General features: G+C 35.9%; 1 protein-coding gene across 5 annotated transcripts in view; it reads left to right on the top strand.

Annotated features, from left to right (window-relative positions):
* The window catches only part of LOC128547896 (alpha-L-fucosidase-like), an 83200-nt gene that overhangs the window by 17043 nt on the left and 41852 nt on the right, over positions 1-24305 (top strand). For 3 of the 5 annotated variants that reach the window (XM_053521610.1, XM_053521607.1, XM_053521611.1), the window contains exons 2-4: positions 10697-10803; positions 12447-12577; positions 19226-19359. In XM_053521610.1, the coding sequence (XP_053377585.1) occupies positions 10697-10803; positions 12447-12577; positions 19226-19359 (372 nt within the window). Of the gene's footprint in view, positions 1-10696; positions 10804-12446; positions 12578-19225; positions 19360-23313; positions 23448-24305 lie in introns of all 5 variants that reach the window. The other 2 variants (XM_053521608.1, XM_053521609.1) reach the window with 2 other exon arrangements.

The raw sequence follows: 24305 nt of genomic DNA, 5'->3' as shown, positions 1-24305 counted from the left end.
CAACCATCAGTGTCTCTTTGACTTTCGCTCCTGACCCCTATTAAGTTCTTGCCTATAGGACTTTGCATTGGGGGAGACATACGCTTTTTTACAAAAGCATTTTCTAGTTATTTTTATAGCTCTTTGCTTTACTTATATCTTAATACTGTAACTTCACATTAACCAGGTCCCAGAAATACATCTTCCCCACCCCACTCCACCCCTGGAAAACAATGGAACCATCTGGTGCATTCTGGGTATTCTGACGTACTTTTAGCTCGACTATTCGAAGAATAGTCTAGCTATTCTACTCACCCTGGCGTTGGCGTCGGCGTCACACCTTGGTTAAGTTTTTGCATGCAAGTACATACAGCTATCATTTAAAGGCATATAGCTTTGAAACTTTTTTATTCTTTTTCTAGGTCAATTACCAACCTCACTGGGTCAAGTTCCATAACTCTATCATGTATTTTGAGCTAATTATGCCCCCTTTTGGACTTAGAAAATTCTGGTTCAAGTTTTATATGCAAGTTACTATCTCCAAAACTAATGCAGATATTGAATTGAAACTTCACATGTGTCTTCGGGGTTATAAAACTAGTTGATAGAATCAAGTCCCATAACTCTGACATGTGTTTTGGCCAAATTATGCCCCCTTTTGGACTTAGAATATTCTGGTTAAAGTTTTGCGTGCAAGTACATACAGCTATTACTAAAAGGCATATAGATTTGAAACTTATTTTTTCTTTTTCTAGATCAATTACCTACCTCACTGGGTCAAGTCCCATAACTCTGACATGTATTTTGGCCAAATTATGCCCCTTTTGGACTTAGAAAATTCTGGTTAAAGTTTTGCGTGCAAGTACATACTGCTATTACTAAAAGGCATATAGATTTGAAACTTATTTTTTCTTTTTCTAGATCAATTACCTACCTCACTGGGTCAAGTCCCATAACTCTGACATGTATTTTGGGCAAATTATGCCCCCTTTTGGACTTAGAAAATCCTGGTTAAAGTTTTACATGCAAGTTACTATCTCCAAAACTACTACAGATATTAAATTGAAACTTCACATGTGTCTTAGGGGTTATAAAACTAGTTGCTAGAATCAAGTCCCATAACTCCGACATGTATTTTGGGCAAATTATGCCCCCTTTTGGACTTAGAAAATCCTGGTTAAAGTTTTGCGTGCAAGTACATACAGCTATTACCAAAAGGCATATAGCTTTGAAACGTATTTATTCTTTTTCTAGGTCAATTATCAACCTCACTGGGTCAAGTTCAATAACTCTTAACATGGTATTTTGAGCAAATTATGCCCCCTTTTGGACTTAGAAAATTCTGGTTAAAGTTTTACATGCAAGTTACTATCCCAAGAACTAATGCAGATATTGAATTGAAACTTAACATGTTTCTTCGGGGTTATAAAACTAGTTGATAGCATCAAGTCCCATAACTCTGATATGCATTTTGGTCAAATTATGTCCCCTTTGAACTTAAAACTCTTTTGATATTTAACATTTTGGGTAATCATTTCCTGCTTCTGTGACAATATTTCGAATAGTCGAGCTTGGCGGTCTTATGGACAGCTCTTGTTTTTAGCTCACCTGTCACAAAGTGACAAGGTGAGCTTTTGTGATCGCGCGGTGTCCGTCGTCCGTCCGTGCGTCCATGCGTCTGTAAACTTTTGCTTGTGACCACTCTAGAGGTCACATTTTTCATGGGATCTTTATGAAAGTTGGTCAGAATGTTCATCTTGATGATATCTAGGTCAAGTTCGAAACTGGGTCACGTGCCTTCAAAAACTAGGTCAGTAGGTCTAAAAATAGAAAAACCTTGTGACCTCTCTAGAGGCCATATATTTCATAAGAACTTCATGAAAATTGGTCAGAATGTTCACCTTGATGATATCTAGGTCAAGTTCGAAACTGGGTCACGTGGGTTCAAAAACTAGGTCAGTAGTTCCAAAAATAGAAAAACCTTGTGACCTCTCTAGAGGCCATATTTTTCATGAGATCTTCATGAATATTGGTCAGAATGTTTACCTTGATGATATCTAGGTCAAGTTCGAAACTGGGTCACGTAGGGTCAAAAACTAGGTCATTAGGTCTAAAAATAGAAAAACCTTGTGACCTCTCTAGAGGCCATATTTTTTCAATGGATCTTCATGAAAATTGGTCAGAATGTTCACCTTGATGATATCTAAGTCAAATTCGAAACTGGGTCACGTAGGGTTAAAAACTAGGTCAGTAGATCTAAAAATAGAAAAACCTTGTGACCTCTCTAGAGGCCATATTTTTCATGAGATCTTCATGAATATTGGTCAGAATGTTCACCTTGATGATATCTAGGTCAAGTTCGAAACTGGGTCATGTGGGGTCAAAAACTAGGTCAGTAGATCTAAAAATAGAAAAACCTTGTGACCTCTCTAGAGGCCATATTTCTCAATGGATCTTCATGAAAATTGGTCAGAATGTTCACCTTAATGATATCTAGGTCAAGTTCGAAACTGGGTCACGTGCGGTCAAAAACTAGGTCAGTAGGTCGAAAAATAGGAAAATCTTGTGACCTCTCTAGAGGCGATATTTTTCAATGGATTTTCATGAAAATTGTTCAGAATATTTACCTTGAAGATATCTAGGTCAAGTTCGAAACTGGGTCACGTGGGGTTAAAAACTAGGTCAGTAGATCTAAAAATAGAAAAACCTTGTGACCTCTCTAGAGGCCATATTTTTCATGAGATCTTCATGAATATTGGTGAGAATGTTCACCTTGATGATATCTAAGTCAAGTTCGAAACTGGGTCACGTGGGGTCAAAAATTAGGTCAATAGGTCTAAAAATAGAAAAAAACCTTGTGACCTCTCTAGAGGTCATATTTCTCAACGGATCTTCATGAAAATTGGTGAGAATGTTCAGCTTGATGATATCTTGGTCAGGTTCGTAACTGGATCATGTGCGGTCAAAAACTAGGTCAGTAGGTCGAAAAATAGAAAAACCTTTTTACCTCTCTAGAGGCCATATTTTTCACGAGATCTTCATGAAAATTGGTGAGAATGTTCACCTTGATGATATCTAGGTCAAGTTTAAAAGTGGGTCACGTGCCTTCAAAAACTAGGTCATTAGGTCAACTAATAGAAAAACCTTGTGACCTCTCTAGAGGCCATATTTTTCAATGGATCTTCATGAAAATTGGTCAGAATTTTTTATCTTGATGATATCTAGGTTACATATGCTCAAAAACTAGGTCACTATGTCAAATAATAGAAATAACGACGTCATACTCAGTTCAACACTGGGTCATGTGGGGATAGGTGAGCGATTCAGGACCATCATGGTCCTCTTGTTTTAGTATTGAAAAAGGACAGGTTTTGTGACAAAATCAACCCAAATAACATGCTAATTATAGTCAATGTTTTATGACTTGTCAAACTTACTCTTGTCTTGTAGCCCGGTTTCTGAGGATTTTTATGGAGAAGGATTACCAAGGGCTATTTAACATAGATATGGTAAAGATCATTATAGGAGCTCTTGCAAACTTTGTTGGATTTTTATTGTGCAAGCAAAGTGAGCAAGAAAAAATGCATTTTTTGTTCACCCGGAACAAAAGATAAATTGCGTTTTGGAGCGTAGCAAGCGAGAAAAAATGTTCACTCAGAACAAAAGATAAATTACCTATGCAAGCGTAGCGAGTAAGAAAAAAATGCATATAATGTTATGTTATATTTTTTCACCCAGAACAAGAGACAAATTATGTACGCAACATAGCGAGCGAGAAGAATGCATATTTTACACTTTTTTCACCCAGAACAAAAGACAAATTACGTACGTAATTTATGGGTTTTTAGCTCACCTGAGCAATGCTCAGGTGAGTTTTTCTGATCGCTCGATGTCCGGCGTCTGTCGTCCGTCGTCTGTCGTCTGTCGTCTGTCGTCTGTCAACATTTAGCTTGTGTATGCGATAGAGGCTGTATTTTTCAATTAATCTTCATGAATATTGGTCAGAATGATAACCTTGATGAAATCTAGGCCGAGTTCGAAAATGGGTCATCTCGGGTCAAAAACTAGGTCACTAGGTCAAATCAAAGAAAAACCTTGTGTATGTGATAGAGGCTGTATTTTTCAATTAATCTTCATGAATATTGGTCAGAATGATAACCTTGATGAAATCTAGGCCGAGTTCGAAAATGGGTCATCTCGGGTCAAAAACTAGGTCACTAGGTCAAATCAAAGAAAAACCTTGTGTATGCGATAGAGGCTGTATTTTTCAATTGATCTTCATGAATATTGGTCAGAATGATTGCCTTGATGAAATCTAGGCCGAGTTCGAAAATGGGTCATCTCGGGTCAAAAACTAGGTCACTAGGTCAAATCAAAGAAAAACCTTGTGTATGCGATAGAGGCGGTATTTTTCAATTAATCTTCATGAATATTGGTCAGAATGATAACCTTGATGAAATCTAGGCCGAGTTCGAAAATGGGTCATCTCGGGTCAAAAACTAGGTCACTAGGTCAAATCAAAGAAAAACCTTGTGTATGCGATAGAGGCTGTATTTTTCAATTGATCTTCATGCATATTGGTCAGAATGATTGCCTTGATGAAATCTAGGCCGAGTTCGAAAATGGGTCATCTCGGGTCAAAAACTAGGTCACTAGGTCAAATCAAAGAAAAACCTTGTGTATGCGATAGAGGCTGTATTTTTCAATTGATCTTCATGAATATTGGTCAGAATGATTGCCTTGATGAAATCTAGGCCGAGTTCGAAAATGGGTCATCTCGGATCAAAAACTAGGTCACTAGGTCAAATCAAAGAAAAACCTTGTGTATGCAATAGAGGCGGTATTTTTCAATTGATCTTCATGAATTTTGGTCAGAATGATTACCTTGATGAAATCTAGGCCGATTTCGAAAATGGGTCATCTGGGGTCAAAAACTAGGTCACTAGGTCAAATTAAGGAAAAACCTTGTGTATGCGATAGAGGCTGTATTTTTCAACTGATCTTCATGAAATTTAGCCAGAATGATTACCTTGATAAAATCTAGGCCGAGTTCGAAAATGGGTCATCTGGGGTCAAAAACTAGGTCACTAGGTCAAATCGAAGAAAAACATTGTGTATGCAATAGAGGATGTAGTTTTCAATTGATCTTCATGAAATTTGGTCAGGATGATTGCCTTAATGAAATCTAGGTCGAATTTGAATATGGGTCATCTGAGGTCAAAAACTAGGTCACTTGGTCAAATCAAAGAAAAACTTGTGTATGTGATAGAGGCTGTATTTTTCAATTGATCATCATGAATTTTGGTCAGAATGCCTTGATAAAATCTAGGTCGAGTTTGAACATGGGTCATCTAGGGTCAAAAACTAGGTCATATCTAAGAAAATGCTTGTTTTATCGCGAGAGACCAGTTTTTTGGTCCAATCTTAATGAAAATTGGTCAGAATATTTGTTTCCATGAAATCACTAGGTCAAACATGTTTTGCACTGTTATGGTGTGTTTCTTAGGTGAGCGACCTAGGGCCATCTTGGCCCTCTTGTTTTCTGTTTTGTTAAACACAAGAGACCTTTGAATTTATTAGCTATTGGTCTGTATACGGGCCCTACTCCCAAAAATATCCCACATTAGAAAAAAATCCAGTCAGAAGCTCTTTGTAAGTATGTTTATTAACCTTTAGCCTGCTGCTGGCAAATGATATTGCCTTTGCTACCAGTGCAGACCAAGATCAGCCTGCACATCTGTGCAGTCTGATCATGGTCTGCACTGTTTGCTATTCAATCAATAAATTTTCAGTGAACACCCCTTTCGAATAATAAGTGGTACTGCCCAAATGATTGATGGACCAGTCCATTATAGAAATTTAGCAGGCTAAAGCTTAAAAGATACTTCTCCTTATAACATTTATACCAGATTTTCCTGCCACTGTTAGTTTTTTGGTCTGGGGCAACTTACTCATCAGTCATCACTTACTGAATCCTTGCAACTAAGGGTCCTTAACAGAGTATTCCCCTCTCCCCAAGCTCTCAAGTTACTATCAATATATTATGAAACACTTGTTGATAAGCTCTGTCAGGTCAACACCTTAAAAGTTTTCTCTATCCAGAGCATTTTCTATCTGTTTGTCTGCCTGTCCATCCATCAATCTGTCCATCAATCCAGTCTACCCACATCCATCAAAGAGTTACTGTCATGTTCATCTGCAATACCTAAAAACAATATTGTAGGTGATTTCAACATGGTCTGGTCCCTGACAGTCAAATGCAAGTTCAAAGAACTATAAGAGGATTTCCCTGCTTTCATTTACAACAAATGGTCTACCGTCTATGATCCCTACTGAAAGTGAGAATATCTTGGATCTTTTTCTGACTACTTCATTTCAGTTTAATACTGGTAATGTCACAGTTAATTGAAAGTAGAAAAATGATTCCACTAAATATAATGTCATCAGTTTTATGCTTGTAATGGTATTACAGCTTGTAACTGGTGTCACTTTGGTCAAGGTCATTTTGACTAGAAATAGTAAATGGTTCCAGTCTGTATTATTAGTCAGGATAGACCTGATGTCTCCTAACTTTGTAGCTGTTATTGAGGCAAAATTTGGGAATGTATTTTAGTAAGTCATATTAGGTCACTGTAACTATAATAGAAAAATGGTTTTCACTCAATAACATCAGTTAGGAATAAGATATATTGGTGAAACTCAATATTAACTATTATGTAAGCAGCTTACAAGGAGATACCTGCTGCCGTTTCATTTGGTATTTAAAAGTAGTTACATAGAGACTGCATTCATGACCACTTTGTCAGTTATTGATCAAACTGTTTGTATTACAAGTCAAATTGCCACCTTAATTTCTTGTCTCTCATTGGTTACAACAGAAATTAGTAAACTATATACAGTCATTATTAAACCCTTACCATTCTGGACATGATTGGTTTTGCCTTTATGACCAGTGTAGATCATGATCAGCCTGCACATCTGTGCAGTCTGATCATGATCTGCACTGTTCGCTATTCAGCCAGTATCATTTTGGTAAGTACCCCTTTTAACAGTAAATGGTACTGTCCAAATTGGAAGATGGACAAGTTCACTATAGAAAAATAGCAGGGTAAGGGTTTAAACAGTTATAGCAGGTTGTCTGTAGCTGGGAGTTAAAGAGACCTTGATAATATTACACTGACTGGTTTCCTCCCTAAGAAATATGCACCACACAGGTGCTTAGAGTGGTTGAACCTATGCTCGCGGTATTTTGTACATATACAATCTTTTTAAGAAGCAAGAAAAAATTGTTATTTCGATTTGCCTATGCAAAAACATAAAGTTATCCTCCTTTTATCGAAACATATTGTTGATGTGCGTCATCACGTGACTTAGTCGTCTCATGAGCTATCGACACGGCATACGTGAAAAGGTGAAAATTCGCCCTGAAGGGAACCTATGCTGGCGGTATGTAATATCGATTAAACTAAGGACGAAAAAAAAAAAATCAGCAGGCTACAAATGAACAAACAAGCATATGCGAATATAATATTTAGAACATTACTCATTTATTATGTGAAAAACAAAATAAATGGGGATAAAATTTAGTATGTGCCTCTATGTGTATATTTCCCTGTCCGAAATGGAGTCACTATTAGAACAAAGCTTAAAACGTATAATAATGTTGTTTAAAAACAGAATGTTCAAGTATCAAAAATTCAAACAACGACAGTGATTAACTCGCTAATGTTTTCTACACTTCTTTTGTGTGTAGGAAATTTACTCCTCCCTACATCTCAGAAAGAACCATTTGGACTTTGTCAAAATACTAAGATCAACATCGATCTTTTCATGGTTCGAAAGGCACTCGTAGTGTAGCCAGGCGTCACATTCATCACATCTTGCTCTTAAATGTATCTTATATCTGAATGTAATGCATGATTTCTAAAAAACTAACTTTAGTTTAGTGATTTTGACATATTTGTGTGAGATTTGTGCGACGGATACAGATTGCGTAAAATGTATCGGCTGCTGTATACATCACGTGAGCGGCACGCGCGGCTATCGCCACGTTTGTTGTAAAGGCATTTCACCACTGGTCGGTGTTGAACATAGCATGATGAAATATTTTTATCAGTGCTTCTGCAGAGAGCATATTTATCGAAATACCGCGAGCATAGGAATACCGCGAGCATAGGTTCCACCACTCTATATGCTTCATAAAAAGAGATGAAACACAAATTTATGTTCCTAATATCTCTAAGTGCTGTCACATTCTGTAAGCAAATTATTTAAAAGAAAAATGCTAAATTTCAGGAAAAAAGTCAGATAAAAGTAATTATTGGTATATTATATCTGTGTGAAGGCAACTAAAAGTGAGAAGACATGAATGAAAGTATAGATCTAGTCATTTTTAGGTCAAATAGATAAAATATTTGTAAATGTCGCTGTTAAAATAACAAAAAGTAAAAATATTTTTATGATAATATCAGATTTATAGTCTAAGTATTATAACTGTCCCAGTTGTTGCAAGGGAACCGTATTTGTTTAGGAAGTATTTTGAAAATAATGCAAATGCTCCTTTCAAAAATGATAAATATTTCCTTAGTTTAGTATTGTCCTGTTTGGCGCCATATAACCTATACTGTGTTGGTGTGCTGTTAAACCCAAATAAAATAAAATAGTATTGTCTTCATAGTGATACAGTTCCGGGACAAATATGACTGTGACATGTCTCCATGCGAAACATAAAAGTTGGACACAGATAAGATTAGTTACTACAAACATAATGGTGATGGATCTCTATTTATTTTTTATCAGGATAAACAGAATTTGTTGGATGAACAGGAACACATAATGCTTGTACTTGCTACATACACAAAAAGGAAAAACGAACTGCATTATTAATTTTATTTTTTTTTTTGTTGGATTTAACGTCACTGACCGACACATGATAGGTCATATGGCGACTTTCCAGCTTTTTAATGGTGGAGGAAGACCCCAGATGCCCCTCCTTGCATTATTTCATCACGAGCGGGCACCTGGGTAGAACCACCGACCTTTCGTAAGCCAGATGGATGGCTTCCTCACATAAAGAATTCAACGCCCCGAGTGAGGATCGAACCCACTACGATGAGGGGCAAGTATTAATAGACAGCAAATCAATACTTGAAGTATGTGATTCTGGCACTGCTTTAATCTTTTATAAGTTTGCCAGATTGTTCAATCATTTTTTTGTGGGGGTGGTCACTGTGGTATGTGTGGGTGGGGGGTGGGGGTGTGAAAGGAATGCAGAATTGGTTCTCTGGAAATTGTTTAATTTGCCAATTAACAATTACAGTGGCTTAGAATTCTATTCATTGACAAACTTTTTGTTTAATTTTATACAAGTTCTAGTCCAAACAGTACATTCAGCTGATTGTGTGGACATGTGGATGACACATTGTTTAAGTTCACTCTCCTGTCATGAACTTTATGGGGGAAAAAACTTGTAATGCTACCTGCATACACTAAGTTGCGGCACCAATGTCCTTAGCTACAGTGTTCTCATTACAAAAGAAATCACCCATTTGCAATGTATGAAACTTGACAGTACTTCAATGAAAAAAAAATGCAAATATTTGTTAACCAATATTTTTGTTTTAAACAGACAGAATATTATTGACATAAAAAGGATGTTTACAATAAAAGATTGATGGAGCTACTTGCTTTAAAGCAAAGTAATTTTTTTTTTAATTGATCATGTTACAGTATACTTTACAAACAATGTCGATCATTCTATAGCAGTAAAATCAATATATGGTGAACTGTTATCCTCGAGATCTTCAACAAGAGTTCCAAAGCAGCAAAGGTCAGAAAAAATGGATCAATATTCCTATACATAACAAACAATTATAATATAAATACTTGATTTGAAAAAATCTGGCCTAAGCTGTGATAATTTTTTTGCCTTTTTGACGCCACTATGCAAAGAAATAGTCCCAAGCTCTGGTGTCGGCGTCACTCTTTTGTTAAAGTTTTGCATGCAAGTACATTATAGCTATCATTTAAAGGCATATAGCTTTGAAGCTTATTTTTTCTTTTTCTAGGTCATTTACCAACCTCACTGGGACAAGTCCCATAACTATAACATGTAGTTTGGCCAAATTATGCCCCCTTTTGAACTTAAAGTTTTGCATGCAAGTTACTATCCCCAAAACTGTTGCAAAAATTGTATTGAAACTTCACAGTCATGTGTCTTAGGGGTTATAAAACAAGGTGATGGCATCAAGTCCCATAACTCTCACATGCATTTTGGCAAAATTATGCCCCCTTTTGGACTTAGAAAATCCTGGTTAAAGTTTTGTGTGCAAGTGCCAAGGCAAGTGCATATAGGTATATAGATTTGAATTTTTTTTCTTTTTCTAGATCAATAACCAACCTTGCAGGATCAAGTCACATAACTCTGACATGTCTTTCACGCAAATTATTCCCACTTTTAGACTTAGAAAATACTGGTTAAGGTTTTTCATGCAAGTGGCAACTTGAAACTTCACGTGTCTTTGTAGGTTATAAAACTAGGTGATAGCATCAAGTCCCATAACTCTGACAAAAATTTTGTCCAAATATGCCCCCTTTTGGACTTAGAAAATCCTGGTTAAAATTTTGCACACACTGTGATTACTGTGTCATGATATTTGTGGATTGGTGAAAAATAATCAACAAAATAACTCCGCATAATTATACTGTATATTTGCAGATATGTTGTGTTAACGAGCAAACACCATGAAGGTTATACCAACTGGCCATCAAAACACTCCTTCTCCTGGAACTCAATGGATGTAGGACCAAACAGAGATCTTGTTGGTTTGTATCTGATATATTTATTGTTCATCCAAAATTTGTTGTTTTATCTCTTTTTTTCCATATAATTAGGTTTAACGCGTATCTGTCAGTAAATGGTCAGTTTGTCCCTTCTTCTTCATACGTAGTCAGTCCATCCCTCTGTTATTTGTGTTTGCTTCATAGCGTCTTAACTGCTCAGGGATAATTTTCATACAACTAGCATAAGTAGTTATTAATTTGTTCAAGACAATTTGCAGAGAGCACAACCCAGGTCACTGAGTCCAAGGTCAATGTACACTTGAAGGTCAAAGCTCAAATAGTTTAACTTTGTGTCTGGTCTGTATTGATGATGTGAAACTGAAAGGATTATACTAACCAGTTCGCTACATCAAAGGTCAAGGCCACATTTGGAGTTCAGAGATCAAATGTCTTAAATATGTATTGGCTCCATATCTTCTTGACCACAGAAAAGAGTTTCATAAAACTAGCATCTATCCCTAATCGCAAGATGCAACATCAAGTTCGAATTTGAAGGTCAAAGGTCATGATCAAATCATAGTAAAGTAGTGGCTTTAGGTATAAATAACACTAGTGATAGCTTTGGTTTAGGATTAGTCTTACCAGATGCATAAAAACAATACTTATAAAAAAAAACATCTTAACTTCATTTAAAAAGTTTTGAAACCAGTTTCTTGGAAGTATTTATATCAGACTGGTGTTGTGCTTTTGTAAGCGTTATGGTTTGTTTCAATGTATATATGGGGAAGCAGTTGTTACATAGATATGAGGGAGAAATTTTTGCATTATATGGGGGAGCAAATCTGGCATAATATATGAAGAAGCCCATACTTGTACGGGGAAACAATTCTTGCATTTATTGGGAAGCAATTCTTTCATGTATGGGAAAACAAATATTGTATAGTAGGGGAAGTAATTCTTGCATATATGGGGAAGCAATTCTTATATTTATAGGGTAGCTGCTAAGCACTGGAAGCAGTTTTTGCATTTATTTCGTGTAAACAGGGAAGAGATGACTGAGTTTTTAAGGGAAGTGTTATAATTGGACCAGATTCAGTCTATATTTAGTCTGAGGTTGAGCAACAGATGATTTTAAGTAAAGCTTACTTAAAGCTGATGGGAGTAATTTAAACATGATAAGAGAATTCCATTGTATTTTATACATTGTCACTTGTAGTTTTTAACATTTTTTTTTTCAGTTGTACATACAAAATATTAACTGTGTGAGGAAGCAGATTTGTATTGCCTTGTTTCAAAAGACTGTTTGTCATATTTGTTCAACTTCTTTTGGTAACCTAGTTGTGTAGGGTGAGCTATTAGGTTGATGGTCTTTAAGTCCATCATTGACAGTTTACATAAACACCTTCTTCCCATATTAAAACTACTGATCAAAATTGGTCTAAAGCATCCTGGCAAGGTCCTCTTAAAATGTTCTTACCATTCATGACTCAGTGTGTTATACATAATATCTAAGGTGAAGTAGTCATTTTAAGTGAACGACTATGGCCCTCTTGTTTGGAGGAAGAACAGTGTTGTTGTTACTATATAGTATAGTCAATTTGTACACTGCAAATGCCTGCAATTACATTTTACAGTTAATTGACTACATGTCGTTAAAGACACAAGTCTTTCTTCTATTTCTTCAGGGTCTTTGGCAGATTCTATCAGGAAGAACACAGATATGCATTTTGGACTGTACCATTCTTTGTTTGAATGGTACAACCCTCTCTACCTTCAGGATAAGGCCAACAACTTCAAAACTAATGAATTTGTGAAGGTAAGGTTATTTTCATGTTTTTGATAAAGCTCTACTGCATTGTTACATGTATTTAATCAAATTCGATGTATTTTACTCTTGTATTGCATTCTGTTTTACTTCAAAAAAAAAATTGGTAATAGAAAAAAAACCTGATGTGTTGTCTTTAGAGTAACCTTATGTATTTAGCTGGTAAACTTCATGAGGTTTAAAATATAGGGTCCAGTCTGTGCAAAGCAATTTTTATTTTGAAACAGAAGACAATATGTCTTATTTAGTCATTCATTTTTCACCACTGATTTATACTGGGAAGCTGTCAGCCCCTTGCAGAGAACACTGTACTGGTACAGACTCCTGAAACAAGGGGTTACATGGTTTTACTGCCACATCAATTGAAAGTCTGATCATCTTTAAGTTAACCTTTTAGAATTTTGTAAGACATTCTTTAGAGGTATAATGAAATTTGTAACCTGTGATATAAAAGTCAATTTTATGTCAAAACCTAAATCAGCACAGCAGATGAGGTAATGTTACTCCTATTTTTTTAAAAATAACAGAGAATTCACAAGTTTCAAGGAGTAATGTAACGTTGACTCCTGTCTTTGAAAAGTAACAGGTTATTCGAAGGTTTCAATGAGATATGTAAGGGCTACTCCTATATTTGAAAAGTAATAGAATATTCACGTGTTGCAAGAAGTAATGATTCATTTGTGCATTTCCAAAGCTCTAAAATCTGAGACCTCTCTGTCATAGGTTAGATTATACTAAATGTCTCTGGTATTATTTCCTATACACAAATAATAATGTATAACATGATTTTATTAGCATTTGTAGCCTTTCACTTCTTGCAAGGGTACCTTTATCTTAAAGTGCTGTCTATAGGCAATAGCAAGGTACCAAAAAATGCGTGTTACATCTGATTTTGAGGTGAATTTTTACCTGTCTACCTGGTAAGGATTTTTTTTTTTAGATTAACTTCCCTTAGCTGTTACTATAAATAACTTATATTGTAACTTTTTTATAATTGACCAAAGGGAAAAACAAAGACCACTTTTCTGTGGTACAACATAGTTGTTACTTTCAAATTTTAGGTATATTTTAAGGTATCTCTACCTGGTAAGGAGTTTTTTGTGGACTTAGAAAAACAAAAGAATTCCAATAATTATTAAACAACCACAAAATTAAAATTCCATTTGCAAATACAGATGCTAGTGTAAAGAAATTTGCTGTGACGGGAGTATATTGTGACATTCTGGCACTCTTGTTACCACAGTTATGGCCCTTTGATAGTTTTTTTATATATGGAATATAGAGAAATATTTTGTGTGTCCAACTCCTCCCACACTTATAATTAGCCTGATTTGCTTCAAACTTTCACAGATGAACAAGCTTAATGTGCAGATGACCACAAAGGAAGGATTTTTTTCTAGGTTATATACCAATAAAAGAAACTGTTCTTTGTTTCGTATAAAATTCAGCTACTTCAGAACAATTTTGTTACAATTTCTAGATTTTCACTCTGTCCTAGACCTATTTTCCACAAGATATCCATACATTTGCTTCAAGAAAACGAAAAGAAAAAGGGGTGTTGAATAGCATGCAGTGAAATGCAAGTCAATTGAAGTCAGGTACCCTCATATTGCCGCATTTCAGAAAGCGGTCCGCAGAATAAACACCCTACTTTAGTTTTCAAGTAAACAACTCGAAAACATGCGAATATTAGAATGAAAAGTGTCCTATTTTATGTAAAATTCATTCCACGAGTGAAATAATGCCCATTTGACCCCCGATCTACGCGCAAATGCATGAAAAAAGGAAAAATTAGGATCTGTTTATTAGGGACTTCTTTCGACTACACCACAGAAGCACATTTTTGACCGAATTACAGCATTATAACCTCTATGAATATTTTTACTGCAGTTATGGCCCTTTGATAGTTTAAGCTATATAGAGGATGGCATAGTATGTGGGGGCATCAATGTCCTATTGACACAATTTCTAGTTTGTACCTATTTCTGCAGGCACAATGTCTTCTTTCACTTTGCACTGTTTTATTCAGGGGATATATATGGTTAAGTAATGTAGATTTTTTGTAGCGGCAGCATAAAATACCTTTTCTCAAATCAAAACTTTGTAAAGCTTTTTGTGTTAGAATTGTGTATGGTCAAAAGCAGTGACTAGAGTAAATTGTGAACCAGTCTTACTACCTTTCTGACATTTTCTTGACCTTGTCCCACTTAATAATTAAACAGGAAGGAGATATATTGACGATATGTGTCGATTAACGATTTACTGTGTTTTGCGTAAACACATCTTCAGGATCATAATAATTGTATATTTCTGTATTTTTGAAAGCATATTTATGCAGATACCCACTTTTTCTACTGGATGCTATATTTCTGGTATATATGAGATTCCAGATGTTACAATGGATTATTAAATATTTACAAATACCTCAATGAAATCAGTTAGGATGACATGTTTACAGACACACTGATGAAATCTGTTAAGGTCTCCTGTTTCTGTTTTAGTCTGAATTGAAATTGATTAAACACACAAACACAACCTGTTACTGCTCATGATACACATTTAGATAAATGTCTTTGTTATATTGACTGCTATTACACTTTTGCAATGACATTCTGTTTTATACCTTTATAAACCCTGACTGACAGAATGTCTGTAGGTATTAACCTGTTCATGGGTTCAAACCCTTAGTAAGAAATCTGCTTGAAGCTGCCAAAATGCATTTGAGCCGCATCATGAGAAAACCAACATAGTGCATTTGCGACCAGCATGGATCCAGACCAGACTGTGCATCCGCAGTCTTGTCAAGATCCAGGCTGTTCGCTTTCAAAGCCTATTGCAATTAGAGAAACGGTTAGCGAACAGCATGGAGCCTGACCAGACTGCGCGGATGCGCAGGCTGATCTGGATCCATGCTGGTCGCAAATGCACTATGTTGGTTTTCTCATGGCGCGGCTCATTTATGTGTTTTGACTGGAGCAACAAAAGTTTTAACTAGCAGTTTTAAAATAACCTCGAATTTTGAAGTCTTATTATTTTACATACTTTGTTAAAATATTGTAAATAGAAATATGATAGTCTGCTGGTATAACTAATTTAGTATCACATAACAAGCAATCCCTCTGGTTGGCTAGATCAGAATAATGATTATGAAACCGCCGAGATATGTACTAATGGTTTATTTTCTGTAATTGATATTTGGGGAAAAATAAAAAAACAAACATTTTCTTGATAATTATTTTTTTATTAGATGATAAACATATTTATATCAAATTGTTCATCTGGCATTGGTGTCAGTGTCACACCTTGGTTCAAGTTTTGCATGCAAGTACATATAACTATCGTTTAAAAGCATACAGCTTTTTTGAAACTTAATTTTTCAAGGTCAGATACCAACCTCACTGTCAAGTCTCATAACTCTGACATGCAATTTGGCCAAAGTATGCCCTCTTTTACACTTAGAAAATCTTAGTTAAAGTTTTGCATGCAAGTTACTGTCTCAAAAACTAATGCAAATATTGAATTGAAATTCACACATTTCTTCTTGTTTTTAAAACTAGGTCATAATCTCAGGTCCTGTAACTGTGACATGTATTTTGCAAAATTATCTCCCCTTTTGAACATAACTTCTGGTTAAAGTTCTGCATGCAAGTTACTATCTCCAAAACGAACGAAGATACTGGATTGAAACTCTATAAATATTTTAACATTTAGAGTAATATTCCAGCTTCTGGGACAACAATTTGAATAATCGAGCATTGCCTGTCTTACAGACAGCTCAAAAGACTTGTTCTTTTATCAACTGCATTGTCTGACTTTGGACTACACACCACTTCCATATCAGATATTATGATGTTTTTGATCCCTGGGCAAGGCTATCGTTCTTTGTGACAATTCTGACATTAAGCAGCTCTTTAAAAAGTAAAGAAATTCTTGCATTGCACAATTTAAAATGTATACCTGTTTCAAAATTGCCTTATTAATTGCATATATCAGATTTACTTTATTTGGAAACTTGACCCCGATGGTTGACCTTTGTATTATAATACATAATGCGGCACCTATGAACCTATTATTGAAAAGGAGTGTACGAAAAAACGAGCTGCACGAGAAAAATGAAATATAAATTTGTGTAAATATAGAAGTGTGTATCTGAAGGTCTTAACTGATCAAATGTATAAGTATATATACTTTGATACTGCACTGTATACAAACTAATTCCATATAAATATACACGGCTAACCTAAGCACCCTTGATTTCTATAATGAAATAATCGATATGAATAATCAGCCTAAGGTCAACCGTCGCGGTCAAGTTGCGACAACTATATATAGGAGTGAGCTTGGCAGTCGGTCAGTCCGTTGGTTTTCATGGTTTCCGGATGATAACTCATGAAAGGCTTGACCGATTTAAATAATATTTGGTACACTGATGTAACATAGAAAATACAGGTCAAGTTCAAATTTGGGGTCAGTAGGTCAAAGGTCATGGTCACAGTGACCCTGAACAGTTAAACGGTTTCCGGATGATAACTTGAGAACACTTGGGCCTAGGGTCATAAATTTTAGTACACAGGTGTAACATCATGAAATGCAGATCAAGTTCGACTTTGAGGTCTGTAGGTCAAAGGTCAAGGTCACAGTGACTCGGAACAGTTAAATGGTTTCCGGATGATAACTTGATAACGCTTGGGCCTAGGATCATAAATTTTGGTACACAGGTGTAACATCATGAAATGCAGGTCAAGTTCTATTTTGAGTTTAGTAGGTCAAAGGTTAAGGTCACAGTTAAATGGTTTCCGGATGATAACTTGAGAACGCTTGGGCCTAGGATCATAAATTTTGGTGCACAGGTGTAACATCATGAAGTACAGGTCAAGTTTTACTTTGAGGTCAGAAGGTCAAAGGTCAAGGTCACAGTGACTCTGAACAGTTGAATGGTTCCGGATGATAGCTTGAGAACGCTTGGGCCTAGGATCATGAAAATTTGATAGGGAGGTTGGTTATGACCAGCAGATGACCCCTAATGATTTTGAGGTCAGTAGGTCAAAGGTCAAGCAAGTTCGGCTTTGACATTGGCTTATTTCTTTGACAAGGCCACATTGTGGGGGTATAATTCGTCACTCCTGTGACAACTCTAGTTTGGCTATGTTCTGTATATAAGGCGGGAAAAATATTTGGCTTGTGAACAATACACAAAACTAACACATGTGTTATTCAATTCATCCCAGAGATTGGGCTGAATAAAGTATGACTATGGGAGGCCAAAACTGTCAAAATGTACCTGCATTTAAATATTATGGTATAAATAAGTTAAGAAAGTTGGTGTAAGCTTGGTTGTCATTGACATTCTAGATTCAGGGGACATCTAATATTTCTAGTTTAACAAAGAACCTATTCCCAATTCATACTTTTTTATCACCATACAAAGCTTCATAACAAAGACACCTTCAGAAGACATCTGAAGACAAAAAAAAAGTCTTTCCACACATTCTCAACCAGGTTCATTTAGGTCGGGTACATTCTGAAAGTTTTTGCTCCTAGTAATTAATTGCTTTCTTAACCATTCTTGTGCCTGCCCACTTGGCTCAATAGGGAGTGCGCAGATCTACGGATCGAGGGGTCGTGAGTTCGATCCCCGGACGGGGCATATGTTCTCCATGACAATTTGATAAAGACATTGTGTCTGCAGTTATTCATCCTCCACCTCTGATTTGTGTGGGGAAGTTGGCAGTTACTTGCGGAGACCAGGTTTGTACTGGTACAGAATCCAGGAACACTGGTTAGGTTAACTGTTCGCCATTACATAACTGAAATTCTTTTGAAAAACAGCGTTAAACCCAAAACAAACTAATCATTCTTGTGTATAAAAAAAGCTTTAGAAAACTGCTTATAAACAAAGACAAATTTACTTTACTAACAATGTAATATACAGTTTATTGATGTGCACATTAACAGCATTATATAGATGTTATATATAACATAGTTTAAGATCAGTCTTAAAATCTGCTGAATCTGGTCAGTTGTTTTTGAGCACCTTATTGATACTATCTGATGGCATGGTTACATTGAACTGGTCTTTGATCACAGTTTTAAAATTGTAGGTAAGGTATCTTACTTGATATATAAAGTTTTTTTTCTTCTAAAGTTTGTTCTGTCAGACCAGATGACACATTCCAAAAAACACATTAAATTTTGAGCCACACCATGAGAAAACCAACACAGTGCATTTGTGACCAGCATGGATTCAGACCAGCCTGCACATCCACGCAGTCTGGTCAGGATTCATGCTGTTTGCTTTAAAAGCCTATTGCAAATAGAGAAACTGTTAGCGAACAGTATGGATCCTGACCTGGCTGCGCGGATGCCCAGGCTGGTCTGGATCCATGCTGGTTGCAAATGCACTATGTTGGTTTTCTTATAGTGCGGCTCATTTTCAGTTTAAATCTGGGTATATTGCAGTATCAGTATCATTATGTGGTAGAATATTTTTGTCCACTTCATGATTGCTTCCTTCTACCAAATTAAATACTGTAGATCAAAGTTGAAATCAACAAAGACCTTGCCATTTTCACCAAAAACATGAAATTTTATGTTGATGAAATCAAGTGATTTCACTGTATCTGATTGTTTTCCCTTCAGTTCAAAACTTTGCCAGAATTGTATGAGATAGTAAAGGCCTACAAGCCTGATGTTATTTGGTCTGACGGAGACTGGGAAGCTAAGGATGTTTACTGGAACTCCACCGAGTTTTTGGCCTGGCTTTATAATGATAGGTGAGGGAATGATTTTTTCCAAGCAATTTATAGACATACACTACATATATATATCCTCTACTAAAAGGTAGAATTTTCATCAAGGGTGAGACTGATTTCATGTGAGACATATTACTAGATGTTAAAGTGTGACAAGAAGCCTTTTTCTCAAAGAGACTTATAAAATTTTAATGGATTTGTCCAAATCAATAGAAATTCTCTGTTGAACAAAATTTTATGTCCTTGCTTTTATTTTACTGTCAAATAGATTTTTCTAGTTATAAAACATTCATGATTTTCAAAACAAAATTTTCTCCCTACATGAAATTCTACCTTCAAATTTCAATGCAAAACAATGGAAGATTGGTAAGTTTGGAGTTAAAATCACTATGTACTGTAAATTGGTAAGTTCATTTGCTGAAAAACAGGACGAAAATCTTAATTTTTTCGAATGACTTTAGCTTCATTTATTCATTGTCTTAAAAAAAAATGACATTAAGTTTATTGAAAATTAAAAATTTGCTTTAAAGAACCCAGTCAAAATTGACGGTTTATTACCATGGTACTTCATGGTTTACCTGGTAGTTCATGGTCATGGGACAATGGTTGACCATGGCTGTGGTAATTGGCACCACATTCATAAAACATGGTATCAGATCATGGTTAAAAACCATGGTCGACCATTGTTGTGGACCACAGTCAACCATGGTTGAGCATGGTGATTATTGACTATATAAACTGTATAAATATGAATGTGAAAGGCTCATGAAAATACATGACAGTTGCAGTCTATATCTATTTTTGCAAGTCAGTCATTTATTTGTCATAAAATTGCTAAGATGACAACAAATTATAGTCAGACTATGAAAGTTTACCTTTGAATCTGTCTATAAATGCAGGAAAACTATTTTATAACTAGGAAAACTTTTGGAGCCAATTTTAATGCAGTCAGGCATCTTTGGTGCATTGTAAAAATTTGATAAGTGAAAATTATTAACATGACCATGGTAGTCCTTGGTCAAACTGTTGATCATCTTTTCTGACCATAGTCGTCCATGGCAAATCTTATCTCACCATAGTCAACTATGGCCAACCATGCTCCTGACCATGTTTTCACCATAATATTTGATGGTTGACCATGTAAAAACATGGTCAACCATCAAAAGCTGTGGTAACCATGGTCAACCATGGTCATCATTTCACCTTGGAAACTAAAACAAATAGTTTTGGCAGGCCTTGTGTACAGTACTCATGGTACAACATGGTGGTTTAATTGATTTATTGATTATGAATTACAAAAATAGGATTACCAGATCCGCAATGATCTTGAAACTAAAATATTTGATTTGGGACTTAGATTGAAAAATGAAAGAGTATGCAGCAAAAGATACTACACAATTCACAGTACTGTTTGACTCTTCTTTATATGTCACTGTAGTACCAGGTAGGTCTTACACTCATAACTTTTATACCTGTAAACATAGCAGCACACCTAAAAAAAGTAGTCCAGGTAACACGAAGGAAATTCAGGCTCAACAGGTTTTCAAATAAGTTCATAGAAGAACTAATTACAGAAATCAGTCTGGGTTTGTATGGTTTGGTTCAGGTAAACAGAAAAGTTTTGTTCTGTTGAGCATAGGCTTATAGGCTTAGTGCCATTTTAGCTTGAATCTTTGTCAAAATGTTGGTCTGTGTTAAATCTAGGTAAAATTTGAAAGTGGGGTACCAAGGGTAAAAAACTACGTTGAACAGCTTGGTTAATGATCTATCTGATTTACATGAAACATGGTCAAAATGTTTGTCTCTATGAAATCCGGGCCAAATTGAAAATGAGGTTATCTTGGGTAAGAACTAGGTCAGATGAGTGATACAGGGCCTTCATGGCCCTCTTGTTTACTAATTTCTTGTTAATATTATGTTTCTCAGTGCTGTTTCTTACTGAACCCCTACCATCTCCACCCACCAAACATTACACCCTGCAAAATGTCCTTCAAGAATGTGCTGTTATATTTTTCATCTCTGTCAGCAAGCTTTGTTTTCTACTAACAGTTGTTGCGGTTCTCTTTGCATAGTGATACTGTAGTTGCTATAGTGTGTGAGATAACCTATTAGTTTGCATTGATTATTAACCTCACAATAACATACTGACAGTTACTAATTCAAACAATCAAAAGACTCATACGAATCTGAAGATGAATGACATCTTTGAAGGCTTTTTAGCTCACCTGAGCACGAAGTGCTCAAAGGTGAGCTTTAGTGATCACCCTGTGTCCGGCGTCCGGCGTCCGTCCGTCGTCAACAATTTGACTGTTAACACTCTAGAGGTCACATTTTTGACCCAATCTTAATGAAACTTGGTCAGAATGTTACCCTCAATAAAATCTTGGACGAGTTCGATATTGGGTCATCTGGGATCAAAAACTAGGTCATCAGGTCAAATCAAAGGAAAAGCTTGTTAACACTCTAGAGGTCACAATTTTGGCCCAATCTTAATGAAACTTGGTCAGGATGTTACCCTCAATAAAATCTTGGACGAGTTCGATATTGGGTCATGTGGGGTCAAAAACTAGGTCATCAGGTCAAATCAAAGAAAAAGCTTGTTGACACTCTAGAGGTCACATTTTTGGCCCAATCTTAATGAAACTTGGTCAGAATGTTACCCTTAATAAAATCTTGGACGAGTTCGATATTTGGTTATCTGGGTTCATAAACTAGGTCACCAGGTCAAATCAAAGGAAAAGCTTGTTAACACTGTAGAAGCCGCATTTATGACTGTATCTTCATGAAACTTGGTCAGATTGTTTATATTGATGATCTTAAGGTCCAGTTTGAATCTGGGTCATGTAGGATAAAAAACTAGGTCACCAAGCCAAATCAAATGAAAAGCTAGTTTACACTAGAGGCCACATTTATGACCATACCTTAATGAAACTTGGTCAAATCTTGATGATCTGTAGCTCAAGTTCAAATCTGGGTTAGGTGGGGTCAAAAACTAGGTCACTAGGTCATATCAAAGGAAAAGCTTGTTAACACTCTAGAGGCCACATTTATGACTATATCTTCATGAAACTTAGTCAGAATGTTAAACTTGATGATCTTTAGGGCAATTTTGAATCTGGGTCATGTCGGGTCAAAAACTAGGTCACCGGGTCAAATCAAAGGAAAAGCTAATTAACACTGTAGAGGCCACGTTTATGACCATATCTTAATGAAACTTGGTCAGAATGTTAATCTTGATGATCTTTAGGTCAAGTTTAAATCTGGGTCAGATGGAGTCAAAAACTAGGTCACTAGGTCATATCAAAGGAAAAGCTTGTAAACACTCTAGAGGCCACATTTATGACTATATCTTCATGAAACTTAGTCAGAATGTTAAACTTGATGGTCTTTAGGTCAAGTTCGAATCTGGGTCATGTCGGGTCAAAAACTAGGTCACGGGGGTCAAATAAAAGGAATAGTTAGTTAACACTTTAGAGGCCACATTTATGACCATATCTTAATGAAACTTGGTCAGAATGTTAATCTTGATGATCTGTAGGTCAAGTTTAGATCTGGGTCAGGTGTGTTAGAAAACTAGGTCACTAGGTCAAATCAAAGGAAAAGCTTGTTAAGACTCTAGAGGCCAGATTTATGACTGTATCTTCATGAAACTTAATCAGAATGTTAATCTTGATGATCTTTAGGTCAAGTTCGAATCTGGGTCATGTGGGGGCAAAAACTAGGTCACCGGGTCAAATCAAAGGAAAAGCTAGTTAACACTTTAGAGGCTACATTTATGACCATATCTTAATGAAACTTGGTCAGAATGTTGATCTTGATGATCTTTAGGTCAATAGGTCAGGTGAGCGATACAGGGCCTTCATGGCCCTCTTGTTTGTCAAATTGTGACGGGGAACCTTGCTTGGCCAGGGACAAACTGATAGCCTGGTTATGTAATGAAAGGTTTGTTGGAATTATTGTATTATCTTATTTTAGTCCAAAACAATGCCTGAATTATATGAGATTGTAAATGCCTATAAACCAGAGATAGTATGGTCTGATGGCAGTGGAGATGCAAAAGATACCTACTGGAACTCTACACACTTCCTTGCCTGGCTCTACAATGACAGGTATAAAGTACAATAACAGGTATAATGTACAATTACAGGTATAAATGTACAATGACAGGTATAATGTGCAATTACAGGTATAAATGTACAATGACAGGTATAATGTACAATGACAGGTATAATCTGTTGATGGAATCAGAGGGTTTGAGATTTCATATGTGTATGCATATAACGGTGATGTCAAAATTTAGTGAAACTCAGAAAATTTCTAATATAAAAGAATACAACGTAACAAAATTGCCAATAAAGCACAGGATAAAACATTTTTGAAGTTTCATATAATTTGTTATATTACTAGATTAAGGCATGTTCTATACATATGCACATGCAGATTATTGCATATGCATGCACAGATTATCACATATATTATGCAATCGCAAGTTGTATGAAAATCACTACCACTCTATAGAATGAATACAGATTTATACCTGTAAGTCCAGTCAAGTAAGTATACAGTGGTCTGGATGACTGCTGGGGTACACAGACAGAGGAGGCGTTTATACATTTAAGGAAGATAAGCTGTGAGGACATGATTTTCTTCCAAAATTGTGGTCTCTCCTTAGTCAGTTCTTGCCATTTTCTTTGATTGCTTTGGTTATTCATAATGATGCTGAAATGGTAAAGCCTAACCAAGGCACTGTTCCCACAACCAAATATAGCACTGATGTTGTCCAGGTGTCCATTACCCTGTTTTATAGCAGAAGATATTCCTTATTGTTTGTAAAACAATTTCTTTGTACACTGTAAGGTAAGTGTCATAGTTTGTCAGATCTTTGTTAATGCTTGACAGACTTGTTTGGTATTAATTTTCTTAAAACTCCTAAAGGTCATAGAAAGGTCACAACCAAAGGTCGAATA

This window comes from Mercenaria mercenaria, chromosome 13, assembly GCF_021730395.1.
Source record: "Mercenaria mercenaria strain notata chromosome 13, MADL_Memer_1, whole genome shotgun sequence".
NCBI lineage: Eukaryota > Metazoa > Mollusca > Bivalvia > Venerida > Veneridae > Mercenaria > Mercenaria mercenaria.
Note: the sequence above shows the minus strand (reverse complement) of the source record. Positions and strands in the feature narration are given on the sequence as shown.